The following is a 15694-nucleotide window of genomic DNA, read 5'->3' as shown; positions in this document are numbered from 1 at the left end:
ATTTGTAGTGATGGCAATCCTTACCATGAACCAATAATAGATTTTAAAATCCGTCCAATAGTGATTTGCGGTGATGGAAATCTTTACCAGTGCCAATATTCAACACAAGATTTGAAGGTTGCCTGTTGCTATACAGCTAGTTATAGATTGTCACCGCTTTTGCAGCCATGGAAGCCAAGCTATTAGCGGGAGTGACACAGACGGACACACACAAGAGACTTCAGGTTGCCGATGACCTGACAGATTTCTTCAAAAACAATGATCAAGGCATAGAAGAGTTCCAGGAGTTAGACCGTCTTGTTAGTGGACTAGCTGTCTGGATGGGAAGCTCTAACTTCAAGGTGCCTATAAGAATTATGTGATTTGCTTGTGAGGCTATTTGTAATGATAAACTCTCAATCTCGTACAACTTTATATAGACATTAGATATGATATAGTTGGGTTTAACTAAGCTCATATTCACGAAGCTGGTTTTTTTTGCAATCCTACAATTAAAATATAAATAATAATTCGTAACTTTACACCTCTCAAACGGTGCGATGAGATATTTCACTCGCAGTACTAATTTGAAAAGCCACACCCCCACCCCCACCCCGCACACACACACACGCAGGTTTCTGGAAGTTCTATGGAAATATTTACTTTGATAGCTAGTAAGACGAAGGGCTCCTTTAAGCAACACATTCCGACAAGTAAGTACAAGCTTGGTTGGGGGTCGATACTATACATGTATAGATTTGCAATGCAACGATTATTGTGAAACCCTTGCTTTGTTTGTTATGATCTATAACTTCCTAGATTAGTTGCATTGTATGAAGTGTGTAAGGTGTCCAGGAAAGAATTGCACCCATTGATACATGCCTTCACTTCCACTGGGTTGTACACATGTACACTCACTGTGCACCCTCTAAAACGAACGGCTTTTGGCCTGTCTCACAAATAATTATTTGGTAACCTCTGGAGTTGATTTGTTTTTCAAGTCTACTGAATTTATGGATAATTATAGATCTTAAAATAATGATAGCTAGCCAAACCAACCCCTTCCCCCTCCCCCCTCCCCCCCCCCCCACACACACACAGTCTTCCCTCATCTTCGTGAGAAACTCGGGGACGCCAAAGAGCAAGTGCGAGAGCAGGCTCAGACGCTGATTCAGCAGATCCAGATGGACGTGGTGTCAGCGCCTCAGGGATTTCTGGACAAGCTCATGGAGACGTGTCTGGTGCACAAGAACTGGAGAGTGAAGGAACAGGGCCTCCTCTGTGTGTCTAGGACACTCAACTAGTGAGTAATTATTTTTATCACATTAATTTTCACATTTGCAATTATGAAGACCTAGCTGTAGCTTGTCCATGCAACCTTTTCAAAGCTTTGTATAATTATAACTTAGCCAACCACAGCGCGTGCACGTGTGTGTGTGGAGGGGGTGGGGTTGTGTGGTAATCAGAATGACCAATGTTTGAATGTGAAGGTATTTGATATTTGAACAGAATTTACTTTATGCCATAATTACTTCAAAAGAATGTGTATCTTATGTTATTTCTTGTTTATGAACATGTACATTGTAATCAATTGATCTTACATGTACATTCCGAACACTGTCATTCCACGCACACCACACACACATCACACATCACAGACCACACACATACACACACACATCACCCCACACACAGCTTTGGTTCCGGACAAATCTCAGTGAGTCGGCACATGTCAGAGATATGTAATCTCCTAAGTGATGCCAACTCTCAAGTCCGCTCCTGTGCCATGGAAACACTCGTTGACATATACCGTCATGTGGGGGTCAAAGTGCGAATCGATCTCTCCCGAAGAAATCTACCTTCGTCAAGAATGAGTCAACTCACTGCTCGATTTGACGCAGTTGATGCAACTACTGGTTCCACTGAAACCACTGAAACTGGCGTACATGCACTTGTAAGTGACCATGGCAACCATAATTTATAACGTAATAGCAGGTAATTTTCGGGTGGCAAAATATTCGTGGTTGAGCAATATTTTAGTCACTTTGTGGATATTATTTTCGTGGTTGCTGCTTGCACTGCAGTAAAGGTGGTAAAGGTAGGCAAGGTCGTTCATTTGTGGGTAAAATATTCGTGGTCAGAGCTTCAACCACGAATAATTTATTCCCAGAAAATACCAGCTATAATTATGCTGTTATTGTAACAGTACTTATAATTATACGTACAAATGCAAAGTAAGGGCGTAGAAAGTAAGGACGTAGATTCTGAATCTATATAGTGAGGCAGGATGTGCTGATGTGTTGGTTTTGATATGTGAGGTTTTGTGGCTCTTGTATGGAAGTAAAAGTGTTGTTTATTGTATGGGTGTGGACTAACAATCATGCCTGCGTGTGGTGTGTGCAAGTGTGCTTACGTGGACTGTATATGGACGAGCTATACAAGCTTGCTTTTGTTCTTCTAATTACTAGCATTATGTGTCTAATTGTACGCTCAAATACCATCAATTGCATCAACGCATAACACATACAGATGCACAGTGTGAATTAGCTGGTGGGCGTGGCCAGGCCATCCGTTCTGACGGGTGGCCGGGGACATGCTTATATAGGATTTGTACTGCTGCACTTCTCAGTGCAGCCCAATCAGATTCAGTATTTCACATAACGTTATTCATGACTCAAATATTGATATTCATAACCGGACATGCGGCTTTTAATTTTATTCATGATGCTTACAGACCTGCATAACGCAGTAGTACAAATCATATATAAACGTGTCCCCCCGGCCACCCGTCAGAACGGTTGGCCGAGCCACGCCCACCAGCTAAGTGTAAATGTATGTATATTACACACAATACAATGCAATGTTCATACACAATACACAGTTTGATGTGGTAACGATCACCCTTTGATGTGGTCACACCTACATGCACACACAACCTTTGATGTGGTCAGGATGTAGATGTTGATGACGACCGTGCCTCACTGAACTCGGCTGGTAGCAGCAACGTTAGTGCCCGGACATTAGGCTCCACCCACTCTACAGGGGGTCGGTCCAGACCACCCCCCACAGCTGCCAGTAAGGGAGGCAGCGGGGCAGTCAGTGAGGAGGACTTCACCAAGAGCTTTGAGGACGCTCCCAGCATGAATGTGAGTGTCACATGACATGTATACATCCCCTCAAGGGTACTGGCTCATTAAGCCACGTGCACTGCTGTTTAGACATGACTGTGCATACATATTACATCTCATCACTTTTGAGCTGTATGAAAATGTGGCCTGTTAACAACTGGGTGATCTACATGTACATATCTGTACGAACATTTGTATCAACAAAAACCAATTACCCTGTACCTGATAATATGTGAAGTAGTATTCCCGAATGTACATGTACTATTTTTACCCTGCACTTGTATCCAGCCTTGATACAAAGTGTTCTCACTCCACACACACACACACACACACAGCTGTTCACACTTCACGATGTGGAGAAAGCCGCGGCGGCCATCACAGCGACATTGATCGACACACGCAAGCCTTGGGAGACAAGAATCACCGCAGTGAGTTAGCCATCGTGTGCAACATACGTACATGTATGTTGTACAATGTAGCTAGTGCTGCCGAATACTGGACATCGTGTTCGTCACATTCCACAGACTGTATATAATTAAGTTCCTTGCACTGATTATAAATGAAAATGTACTGTACAGGTTTGCATGCACTAGACAAATTATACATGTACTGTATAATTACATATTAAATTGTATATACCTCACTGACAGCATTAATTGTTGTCTTGCCAATTAGTTTGTAAGCACACTATAGAAGTACATGTTTGTACACTACTGTATACTTGCTTACGGCTAGTTACGATCTTTTGAAACCTAGCCAACAGTTGTCATTGACTTCCCGGGAATATGGCACATGGTATCATGTTTGCTTTGTTTTAATTGTCTATTCAATGCAGTTGAAGCAGTTACGGACTGTTGTTAAGAACGAGACGAGTGACCACACCCACATCCTGTCTTTAATCAGGTCCATGGATGAAGCTATGGTACTGTCGGTGAGTCTATTTCATGCACACCTTGTCACACATGCAGCTCCTATAGAGAAGTACTGAGTACCGACACAATCGTACGTATTTACCCACATGTACAGTATGTCTTCTATTAACCCTTTCACTTTCGATGTGGATTTAGTTTGAAATTTTGAAATTTTGAATTTACACCATTTATACATTTACATGCGTTTAACCGCCACCTGACACACACACACACCACACACACACCACACACACCACACACACACAGTTGAAGGACCTCCGCTCTCAAGTGGTGCGAGAGGCGTCCATCACTCTGAGTCTGATGGCCACTCTCTTCACGTCAGAGTTCTCTTTCTTTGCTGAACTCATGCTCCCTCAACTCATTGCCTTGCTCTCTAACTCAGCAAAAGTCATGGCCTCCTCTGCTGAGGTCTGCCTCAAGATGATCGTCAAGGTGAGCTAGTGTGTGGAGTGTGTGTGGTGTGTGGAGTGTGAAGGTGTATGTACACATATCAATCAACATTGCCTGTACATGTAAAATAGTCACCTGATGCTCATTAAGTCTGTCTGTTGTCGGAGTGATAATAATTATGAAATCGTTCGGATGTCAATTGATGATGTGCCCCTGTGATGTATGCTGAGCTAGGGTGTTGTTTGTGTCCACACACTCTCAACAGTAATGTTCGTCTCGTATTCACTCCTAGAGCAGCTGGCATTCCATCACTTCACGCCCACACACACACACACACACACAGTACTCACCCAACTACCGGCTCCTCAACCCTCTCTCCACCATTGGACTCGCCTCCAAGTCTCCCGTCATTAGAAGGTGACTGCTACGTACCAGACTTTGTTTGGAGCCCCTTCCTGCACGTACTTGACACAGACCTGTAAAATCACACACGCATATGGGGAAATATAGAGGCCCGAGCAGTGTCCTCTCGTGGTCCCCCGCGTAGTCACATGCATGTACTCATCTCGTGGTCCCCCATGTACATGCATGTACTTATCTCGTGGTCCTCCATGTACATGCATGTACTTATCTCGTGGTCCCCCATGTACATGCATGTACTTATCTCGTGGTCCCCCATGTACATGCATGTACTCATCTTGTGGTCCCCCATGTACATGCATGTACTCATCTCGTGGTCCCCCATGTACATGCATGTAATCTTGTGGTCCCCCATGTACATGCATGTAATCTCGTGGTCCCCCATGTACATGCATGTACTCATCTCGTGGTCCCCCATGTACATGCATGTAATCTTGTGGTCCCCCATGTACATGCATGTAATCTTGTGGTCCCCCATGTACATGCATGTAATCTTGTGGTCCCCCATGTACATGCATGTAATCTCGTGGTCCCCCATGTACATGCATGTGCTCATCTCGTGGTCCCCCATGTACATGCATGTAATCTCGTGGTCCCTCATGTACATGCATGTAATCTCGTGGTCCCCCATGTACATGCATGTAATCTCGTGGTCCCCCATGTACATGCATGTGCTCATCTCGTGGTCCCTCATGTACATGCATGTAATCTCGTGGTCCCCCATGTACATGCATGTAATCTCGTGGTCCCCCATGTACATGCATGTAATCTCGTGGTCCCCCGTGTACATGCATGTAATCTCGTGGTCCCCCATGTACATGCATGTAATCTCGTGGTCCCCCGTGTGCATGCATGTAATCTCGCGGTCCCCCATGTACATGCATGTGCTCATCTCGTGGTCCCCCATGTACATGCATGTACTCATCTTGTAGTCCTCCACGTAGTTACATCATTTTCCGCATAACTCAACAAGCCTGCATACTGTTGATGGCTACACATAATTATATGTACTACAGTTAGTGTGCATAATTATGATGATCACACCCCCTCCCCCACCCCCCTCCCCCCAGGCACTGCTCTGAGGTGTTTGGGCTCATCCTCTCTTGGTGGAGCACAGCTGTACTGGAGAGGAAGGGCATACCTATTGTGGAGTCCATGCTAAAGAAGGGGCTGTTGGACCAAGACTCTATCACAAGGAAGAACTCAAGACAGTAAGTGTAGAGAGAGGGTGGTGTGTGTGATAAGTGTAGAGAGAGGGTGGTGTCTGGGTGGTGTGTGTGATATGTGTAGAGAGAGGGTGGTGTGTGGGTGGTGTGTGTGATATGTGTAGAGAGAGGGTGGTGTGTGGGTGGTGTGTGTGATAAGTGTAGAGAGAGAGGGAGGAGGGTGTGATAAGTGTAGAGAGAGGGTGGTGTGTGTGAGTGCAGTGTTACAGTAGCTGTAGGGATAACATTGTACTGTACATGTGCACGCAGTCAGTTTTATGCACGTACATGTATATACATGTAAGTATTAAAAAACAGGTTTTGCTTGTGTCACAATCTCTACGGCATTGAACTAGTCTGAAGTCATGTACATGATTGTGCATTGTACCTCCATACATGTACTGTATAGAGCGTGCTGGAATCAACTCTCATGACCACCACTCCACTGACAGTGTTGCTGACCTGTATTGCTTTTTCCTCTAAGTGGGAGAATTTGTGTGTGGGGGGTCATAAAGTTTCGCCCTCTAGAGGAGGGAAACTTGTTAGTTTATCTTCACTCACTTATTGTGCGTGTATCCCCAGGGCATTCTGGCTGTACAACACTCATCTCCCGAACAACGCGAGTAGAATGTTGGACTCTTTTGACCCCCAGCTACAGAAGCACATCAACGATGCCAAGGGTGATGGTGGGCGGAGCATCACTCTCCCACCCTCCGGCACTAAGTACTCCTCCATGTGAGTCGTGTGATCATGTACTCTAGCTAGTCATGTGGGTAGTCGTGTGACAGTGATATACATGTACCGTATAGCGGGGAATTTTCGAAACATTCGTGGTTGAGCAATATTTAGTCACTTCGTGGATAATATTTTCGTGGTTGCTGCTTGCACTGCAGGTAAAGGTAGGCAAGGTCGCTTCATTCGTGGGTAAAATATTCGTGGTCAGAGCTTCAACCACGTCACGAATATTTTGCCCCCACGAAAATTACCGGCTATACGGTAGCTAACTGATCATGCGTTCACCCCCCCCCCTCCTCAATATAGGTCCCTCCCTAGACCAAAGAAGAAACCACTCGCCCATGCAGCTTCAGAAGGTCAGTTAAACAATTTTTAACATGCTTCGATTTCAATTTTCTTTCTCCCCCATCCCCCAGAAGTGTTTCATCGCCCCACCTCACCCCCCACAGCCTCACATGTCCCCTCCGTTCGTCTCATTCGGCCGACTATCCGCTCCCCTCGGAGGGCGGAGTCGAGTAAGGTCCTGCGTAGTGCTAGTAGCATGGAGAACATGATTGACAAGGATGGTACTAGCACCTCCCCCATACCACGCCCACCCAGCAGGACAGAGGTGAACACACACACTGTAGTCGGAAGAAATTTGGTAAATAAATTTATAGGAAGTTTTTTAATTGGTTTTTTGTGTCATGTGCCATGTATACATGTACAGGTATACACTGGGCCGCTGTACAATCCTGTCCAAGTTGGACAAAGCTCTTAGTGCATGCAGTAAGAAACTTGTACCTCAGAGGCCCACACTGTGGTCGGCACTAAACCAAGCTTTAGGCCTAGCTGACCACATGTTAGGCTATAAAAAAGCGCACATTATTTTGTGAGATGGAGGATTGAAAAAAGCCACCACTTAGATAACTCTGGGCACATCCCCCTAACACATGTACCTTGATGGATTTTGTGGAGAAGTAATACTGTAGGCACCAATACACAGTACTGTACATGTTGGAGCAGTTCCCAATCAATATTATCAGTCGATTACCTATCTTACAATCTCTGTTCCCCTGCCCCTCCCTCTAGGTTCACAGGTCTAACGTTCGTCCAGCCTCTCGCACTGGTGTGCGGGGCGGCCTGGAGAAGAGATCCTCAGGTCATGACCTGAAGAGACCCGCCTCACGTTCTGGTCGTCTCTCACGCAGCTGTCAGCCCAGTCCTGCTGTCAGGTGAGCACCTGGTTTGCCTCAGGGGTATGAAGTATAGACAGCTAGTATATTGGGTTTCGAACGCGTAGTTAATATTTGCAAATGACACTAGTACTGTACAAGCCGTATTGCGTTTCTAACTGTATTGTGAGTTTTATGTATGCGCATGCTCACTCTTGCATGCATGTCTTTTGTATGCAAAAACTCGAAGTTTGCAATCGAAAGAACCTCGCTTTCGAAACCCGATATGCGGTACTACATGTAATTTGGTTTCTGGTTTCTAATTGATTTCAGCCAGTTACATTTCGTAATCTTATATTCACGTCTCTTCCTCAGTCGAGATACCAGTCCCACTGGCTTAAGGGGCGTGACCAACTCATCGTCAGGGAAACAGAAACTCGGAGATAGCCTCACTACGGAGGACATGATGAAGCTATACGTGAGTAGCCATAACATGTACCGAAATTGAATTGAAAGAAATTTTAAGGACTTTTTCTAGAAAGATTCTACAGAGTTTTCAGAATCTTTGCAACACATTAATTAAACAGTTGAGCATTGAGTTATTATGACTTATTTATTACTCGTCTGTAAACTGCATGTGTTCAGGGCTATGGCAAAGGCAACAAAGATCGTGACGACGATGAAGATGCCGGCAGTGTTTCTTCTGAGAGGAGCTCATATTCCATCTCCAGTGAAGTGTCCGTCAACCCCTACGCCAGATACACACAGCCTGTCACCGTGAGTTACGCCTTGTACATGCATCTACAAGCAGCCATGTAACTACCGTATAGCGGGTATATTATTTTGAGGGTATAAATTTTCGCGGATATGCCTTTAGAAAGGTTTTCGCAGATTTCATTTTCGCGGAATAGCAGCCTTTTGCAGCATGCATGCATGCATGCGATAGTAAATTCGAGGGTATAAATGTTCGCGGTACGTGCTTAATCCGCGAAAACCACAAACATTTATACCGTCGAAATATACCCGCTATACGGTATCATGTATCCCAACTCATGTAGTTTGTTTAATTGTTTGCGATCCTTTTCAATGAATTGTTGAATGTCCGTTAACATAAATTTAACGAATGCTAAGCAGTGCAAATTTGTTAATATGGAAGGTGAAAACAGTAATTCACACACAGTGAGCTTACAGTATGTCAAGTGTTAAATGTGTCGCATGTTTTGTTGTATGCACGCATCGTAATCGCTGTGAAATATTCAAGTATGTGTTAATAGGTTGGGCTGCTTTTGAACGTGCGAGATGATGCTGTTACCCATAGTGACAGTTAGTGGGAATGACCTAGGTGCTACTGTAGCCAGTATTAGGAGAGTATAGCTAGTGTGTGTGTGTGTGTAACTTGTGTAGTGTGTGAGTGGAGGCAGCTGTTCGTGTTAGCTCTACGTAGCTACATCTGTAGTCATGTCGTGTGGTTACATCTCTCAAGTTTACTTGTACTCCGATAATCGTGGCCTCTATCAAAGTTTGCTGGACCTCTCAGCTCTGAACTACGTATGTGCATGTGCTATGCATAATATACCTGCATGGCAACAGTAGATACTGTACATGATTATAATGCATGGAGCAATGAATGATGAGCAATGGCAGTAATGGTTGTGCAATGCACAATGAATGTACACTGCACACTCTATACCGTATAGCTGGTTATTTTCGAGGCGTGGTTTACTTCCGGTTGAAAGACCAGAACCTCGAAATAAAATCTGCGAAAATTCAGTGCCTCGAAAATAACCTGCTATATACGGCAGTCAACTTCCATGGTCTAATTGTGGTAAAGATGTTCATATGAAACAGTAATTATTATATTATGTGTGCACATTGTTTCGTCGTTTGTCTCCTCCTTGCGTGCAGGATTTGAATGACCTGGTTTCCCTGTGCATGAGCAGCAGCTGGTCCGAGAGGAAGGATGGAATAGCACAGCTGCACATGTTGCTGGACAGCACCATACCGTTCTCGTGAGTCAGTCAATTAGTTTGTTAGAATGATGTATAGTATAAAAAAGATAAGGCATGCATAGTAGTTGTGATGAGGGGCAGAATGGGTGTGGCTTAGTGGTTAGGGTGGTGGCTTAGTGATCACATGATATAATAGCTCTCTCATGCACGTATGTTCAAGGATCTGTGCAGTTTGACCAAACCTTGTAGACTACATGTATGTATTCAGTAACAATTATTTTGATTATGTGAATGGTACTCCAATATAATTATAAATCATGGAATCTACATGTATAATAATTAGTGTGTACTGGTTGCAAATAATTTGGTTAGGGGAGTGTATGATGATTAGCTACCGTATAAGCTATATATAGATAGCTGTTGGAGTGTTACTGCCTCCTGTTCTCTGTACATGCAGTCATAGTGATATGCAGAGAGTGAGAGCAGTCTTCAAGCAGATGTTTGCTGAGCCACACGCCAAGGTCAGCCATCCCTCCCCAATATACAGTATAGGAATACGTACATGTAGCTACACTATAGACATGCTCTAGTAGACATGCCAGCCTGCATGGAAGGACGAAGAACGTTTGTTTATTAGTACTTAATGAAAACCCCATGCATGCCGTACAATTAGTAGTACAATTATTATTATTATTATGCATTACAATCAGAAGAGATGATCCTTCTCACATACTTCATTCAAAATGTTGCTAGACATTATTTCTTCTTTATTTCAATAACATACGTAACCCTCCCCTCCCCCCCACTCCCCCCCCCCCATACCTCCATGCAGGTATTCAGCATGTTCCTGGACACACTGGCCAAGTTCATTGAAGAACATCGGGAGTATCTTGATGACTGGCTCTACATTATGCTCCTGCGACTGATACACAGACAAGGCTCCGACATGCTCACCTCCGTGCACTTTAAACTACAGCTGGTGCTGGAGCAAATACGGTGAGTATCCGATTAAAATAGTCTCTAATTGAAGGAAACTACATGAAAAATGGAGAATTTGTAACCCCCACAGGATATAAGCGTACCATAATTACAGAGCACTTGAAGAGCTACAGAATGCACAATTTTTTGTTGCGATTGGACAATCTAAACAAATTTAAATTCTATTTTGATCGTTTAAGCAGTTCAAACTACACTGTCAGCATTTAAAATTTAGCCATAATTTTATACATGTCAATGTACAGTGTTAATGTACGTCCGTTGTATACTATATTATGACAAAGATGTCTATAGTGTGCAAACAATATTGCCCTTGTGCTATTTAACTTCCTCCCTCCCCTCCCATGCAGAAAATCGTTTGATCCGGACGTCCAGTTCTCCAATATGTGTCGTCTTGTGTCGGACCAGTCACAGCCCATGAACTCCAAAGTGAAGGTGGCCTGGTTAGAGTACTTCCTCGAGCTGCTGCCCTCCGTCGAGGGGTCAGATTTTAAGGATAATACTGGTGAGGTCGCATGTGTACACATTATGCTCACTATCAAGAGTCAACATGCACATACAAGCTGGTACTGTACGCACATATAACACCCTCCCACACGCACACACACCTCACACCCTCCCACACTGCACACACACCTCACACCCTCCCACACTGCACATACCCCTCACACCCACACACACACCTCACACAGTGATGCGTCAAGCCCTCCCCAAACTCATTGAGTACACGACAGAGCCCAAGAGTGCCGAGGTGCGGAGACAGAGTCAGAAGGTCCTCACCCGTCTTTTTGATCTCAACCCCGCCACCCTCTCCCTCATGCTCAACGCTCTCCCACGGATACTCCAGGAGTCGGCCAACAGAATATTGCAATGCTACGTGGCGGACATGTCCAGTTCGGGCGAAGAGAGTGATCGAGAGAAATCAACCTCACCCAAGAAGACATCGCCGGCTCAGAGGAAGGTGTGTGTGTGGTGTGTGTATGGTGTGTTATGCAGGGTTCTGAGATATAGAGTTAGTATAAGGATGTGTGTGTGGGGATGAGGTTATACATGTGAATGTACGTACATGTACATGTACACTAGTCTATTGAGGGCTATTTATAATGTAGGTTATATTTGAATTATACATTGATTTTATGTAGCATGAACTCACTCCTGTGTGTCTTGTATTATAATTATCATTGGCAATTATTTGGCTTGTTAACAGCCTATACAGTTGATTAAATCCACTCTAGTGAACATTTTAACAGTGATAGTCCCCCCCCCCCCAGCCACCACGGACCCCCTTGTCCAATTCCCCCCGTTCCCGACCTAAGACTCCTTCCAGTGGCTCGCGACCCAAAACCCCCTCCAGTGGCTCCCGACTCAATCCCGTCGCCTCCCTACCCCCCTCAGCAATTAGGAGTCTGGGGGGTGCCAGGACTATTTCATCATCGACCCCCAACATGACCTCTCCAGGTAAACTATAAATCATTCTGTATAATCACATAGATTAGTATAATCAAGAGTATATGATAGAGAGAGAGTATCAAACGTGGGCATACTGTGCATCAAATGTACATGTTATGCGGAGAGTAACATGACTTCCTGTATCTGTCACAAGCTTAAAATTTGCACACTGACCAATCCAAGTGTGGGTGATGTATTCCCATGACAGATACAGGAAGTTACGTTACTCTCCGCATACATCTGATACACAGTATGCCTACGTTCAATACTCTCTCTCTATTACATGTATAATTATACTCTTGGTATACTGTAGCAGCTGTTATACTGAGTCATACTTTTCACACTTTGCTGTATACGTTATCTACTGCAGGTACTCGTAGTCGCATCCCCACTCCTGGCAAGAGGGGCACTGGTATCCGCACACCCAAAGGCACACCTCCTCGACGACCAATGTCCACCACACCTGGCTCCGCCCCTTCCACTGGTAAGACCACGCCCATTAAACTACTGCTGCACTACAATAACACAGAGTTGCTGGACACTTGTATAATTGTTACTCTATCTTCCTACCCCCAGGGCGTATGAGACGAGTCATTCCCCCGAGGGCACAGTCGGTTGGGCCAGAGAAACTGGCAGACCAGTTGGCAGCCAAGATGGCTCAAGAGCGGCCGAGGATAAACAGAGCTGGCAGTTCTATGTGAGAATATATACACAATAATTATAATTATGTACATGTAGCTGAACTTATAATTATGGCTGCATGAAGAGTTGAGAAGCTACATAATTTTTATTTTATTTACTAGCTACAATGTATGACCCTGAAATATTTTTGGTGCTACGCTACGAGCGAGTCTCTGATTTACCTAAGTATTAGTGATTGTGGTACAATAGCTACATACAGATGTTACCTCCTCATGCAGGTCAGAGTACTCTCCCTCTCAGTACCAGAATGGCCGCACGGAGGTGCACGCCTCTCCCTCCAACTCACTGGAGCAGTTCTCCCTCTCCGACCTACCTCACTTGGACTTTGGAGAGGATCAGGGTACACACACACACACACACACACACCCACACACACACACGCGCGCACACTCACACACCCACGCACACACACACACAACTCACATTCCACACACATTTCTGTACCACCACTGCTGATCGCATCAAGTCACCCCACACATACATACATGATTGTACATGCATGTACTTACTTGTATTATACCTTACTATCATCTCTACATGTTGCAGGGAACGATGACTATCTCCATAGAGACAAGATGGCTGTGTTAGTGAGAGAATTGACTACAGCCAAAAAGTAAAAAAATAGCTGTATCTTCATCACATGTGTCATATACAGTATCACATGAATTTGAATTTCAAAATGTGAACTTTGCCACCACTGTTATACCCACCCACCCCCCTCTCCTTCACCCTCAGCTCAAAGCTCCGCAACGCTGCCCTCGAAACACTCTATACACAAGCGCGAGAATCTCCTGAATCCTGCAGTTGGGGCGAGCACTTTCAGACGGTGTTACTGCGGTTACTGGAGCTGTTATCAGATGAAGAGAGCAACGTACGAGCAATGTGTCTTCGTGTCTTTAGAGAAATGCTCAAATCGAATGGAGATAAACTAAAAGACTACGCTGAACTTGCTACTATTAAAGTACTGAAGGGGTTTTCAGATTCAGACAGTTTGGTTAGTCAAGCTGCCGAGGACACTTTCGAATTTCTTGCACCTGCTCTTCCGTTTGAGAGTACAGTATGTCTCCTGTACCCAATGGTGGCCCAGGAGAAGTATCCCATGTTACTGGGCACTATAAAGCTGTTCACTAAGGTGTGGTTTAATAAGTTGGTTTGTTTTGTTACATGCACACATAATTATTAGTTATGATAATTATTTGACAGGCATTTTTTGTGCAATACTGCACGAATCTTAGCTATACATGTACTACCTTAAGGTATAATAGCTCATTGGCATACCGTATAGCGCGAAATTTTCGAGGGGCTTAATTTTCGCGGATTTCGTGGGTTGGAATTCTACACGAAAATTAAGTCCACGAAAAGTGTTCGTTAATAAGAATTACCTGCTATTATGCAAATACTTAAAGGCGTGGCTTCCGGTAAGCAGTCATTCCGCGAACATTGTACAACGAAATGGCTTTTAGAGGCCAATCCACGAAATAGAAGTGCCTCGAAAATTTCGCGCTATACGGTAGTACATGTTATTGTACAGTAGCATACAACACCACCTAAACCATACGTGTACAAGCCAGAGATAATGTTTTAAACATACATACATGCAGGAGTAGCTCCTTATAATTACGTTCGTATTGAGGACTCTACATACATCGAATAACCACCATGCACCACCACCCACACCACCCCTCCACACCCACACTACCACCCACACATACGTCAGGTAATAAACTGTGGGGACTCAGACTACCTCCGGTCCAAGCTCCCGGAGATAATACCCGGACTCATCCGTGGTTATTGCCATACCGAGAGCAGTGTGCGTAAAGTCAGTGTATTCTGTTTGGTGGCAGTACAGGCTAGTGTGGGGGACACCATCAAGGAGTACCTTACCAAGCTCAGCTCATCTCAGGTAAGCCAGGTGCACCGTACATTGCTCATATCACACACTGCTGTGTATAGAGTTGTACCATTGTTGTTAATTGTGTGGTGTGCTCAATTAGAGCTCCCTTTGCTTATGCAGCAGCATTGAGTACATGTATTATAGCTTCAATAAAACTGTAGGCCCTAAATTGGCCCCATTATGTAAAAGCTAAGCTTTCTTGAATCTATAGTAGTAATTTGAATACACAGCCACTATGACTGTAAATTCACCCCTCCCCCCCCCCCCCCCACACACACACACACACACACACAGAGCAAGCTACTGGACCTCTACATTAAAAGAGCACAGCAAGAGTCCAGCAGTAACAAGAAAAACTAACGTTTGGCTCTATCTCCACTAACTTTACACACTCTGTTATTATATTCACTCAGAGATAGGTATATATGATAATGTCGAATTCTTCAGTTCTCGTATACACCTTTAACTGTTGTTCATGTGTTACATCTTATTGTTTTGGCATGCACTTTGTAAAACGTTTGTGTACACCAATCAACATGTCAATGTTAACGTTGTTTCTGATTGTTGATCATGAATAACACATCAATCATAACAGGGGACTCTTATAATAATAATTATCGAATTGAGAAATTAATTTTCAATGCTTTTCTTCAAGCTAGCTTTTAGGTGTTAATCAGGTCAGGAGTTTCTTAATGAACTCCTGATCAGGTGTCTATAGTCTCAGAAGTGTACCACTTTGGACTAATACTCAGATGCAAGTC

The 15694-nt window shown here is 44.2% G+C and overlaps 1 protein-coding gene across 1 annotated transcript; it reads left to right on the top strand.

Moving 5' to 3' along the window:
• The first annotated feature begins 28 nt into the window (after positions 1-28).
• LOC135344399 (CLIP-associating protein 1-B-like) lies at positions 29-15501 on the top strand. The gene is made up of 29 exons (XM_064541599.1): positions 29-341; positions 614-692; positions 1081-1282; positions 1675-1933; positions 2931-3125; positions 3443-3535; positions 3943-4038; positions 4286-4471; positions 4773-4846; positions 5920-6060; positions 6637-6789; positions 7096-7145; positions 7206-7399; positions 7861-8003; positions 8319-8421; positions 8589-8720; positions 9849-9952; positions 10350-10413; positions 10725-10888; positions 11239-11393; positions 11581-11849; positions 12160-12346; positions 12708-12821; positions 12914-13034; positions 13258-13379; positions 13586-13652; positions 13775-14171; positions 14757-14942; positions 15228-15501. The coding sequence occupies exons 1-29, from the start codon at positions 168-170 to the stop codon at positions 15291-15293; spliced, it is 4290 nt and encodes a 1429-aa protein (XP_064397669.1). The 5' UTR covers positions 29-167; the 3' UTR covers positions 15294-15501.
• Positions 15502-15694: the final 193 nt, after the last annotated feature.

The sequence above is a fragment of the Halichondria panicea genome, chromosome 11 (genome assembly GCF_963675165.1).
Source record: "Halichondria panicea chromosome 11, odHalPani1.1, whole genome shotgun sequence".
Classification (NCBI taxonomy): Eukaryota; Metazoa; Porifera; class Demospongiae; order Suberitida; family Halichondriidae; genus Halichondria; species Halichondria panicea.
This window is presented reverse-complemented; position numbering and strand designations above follow the sequence as displayed.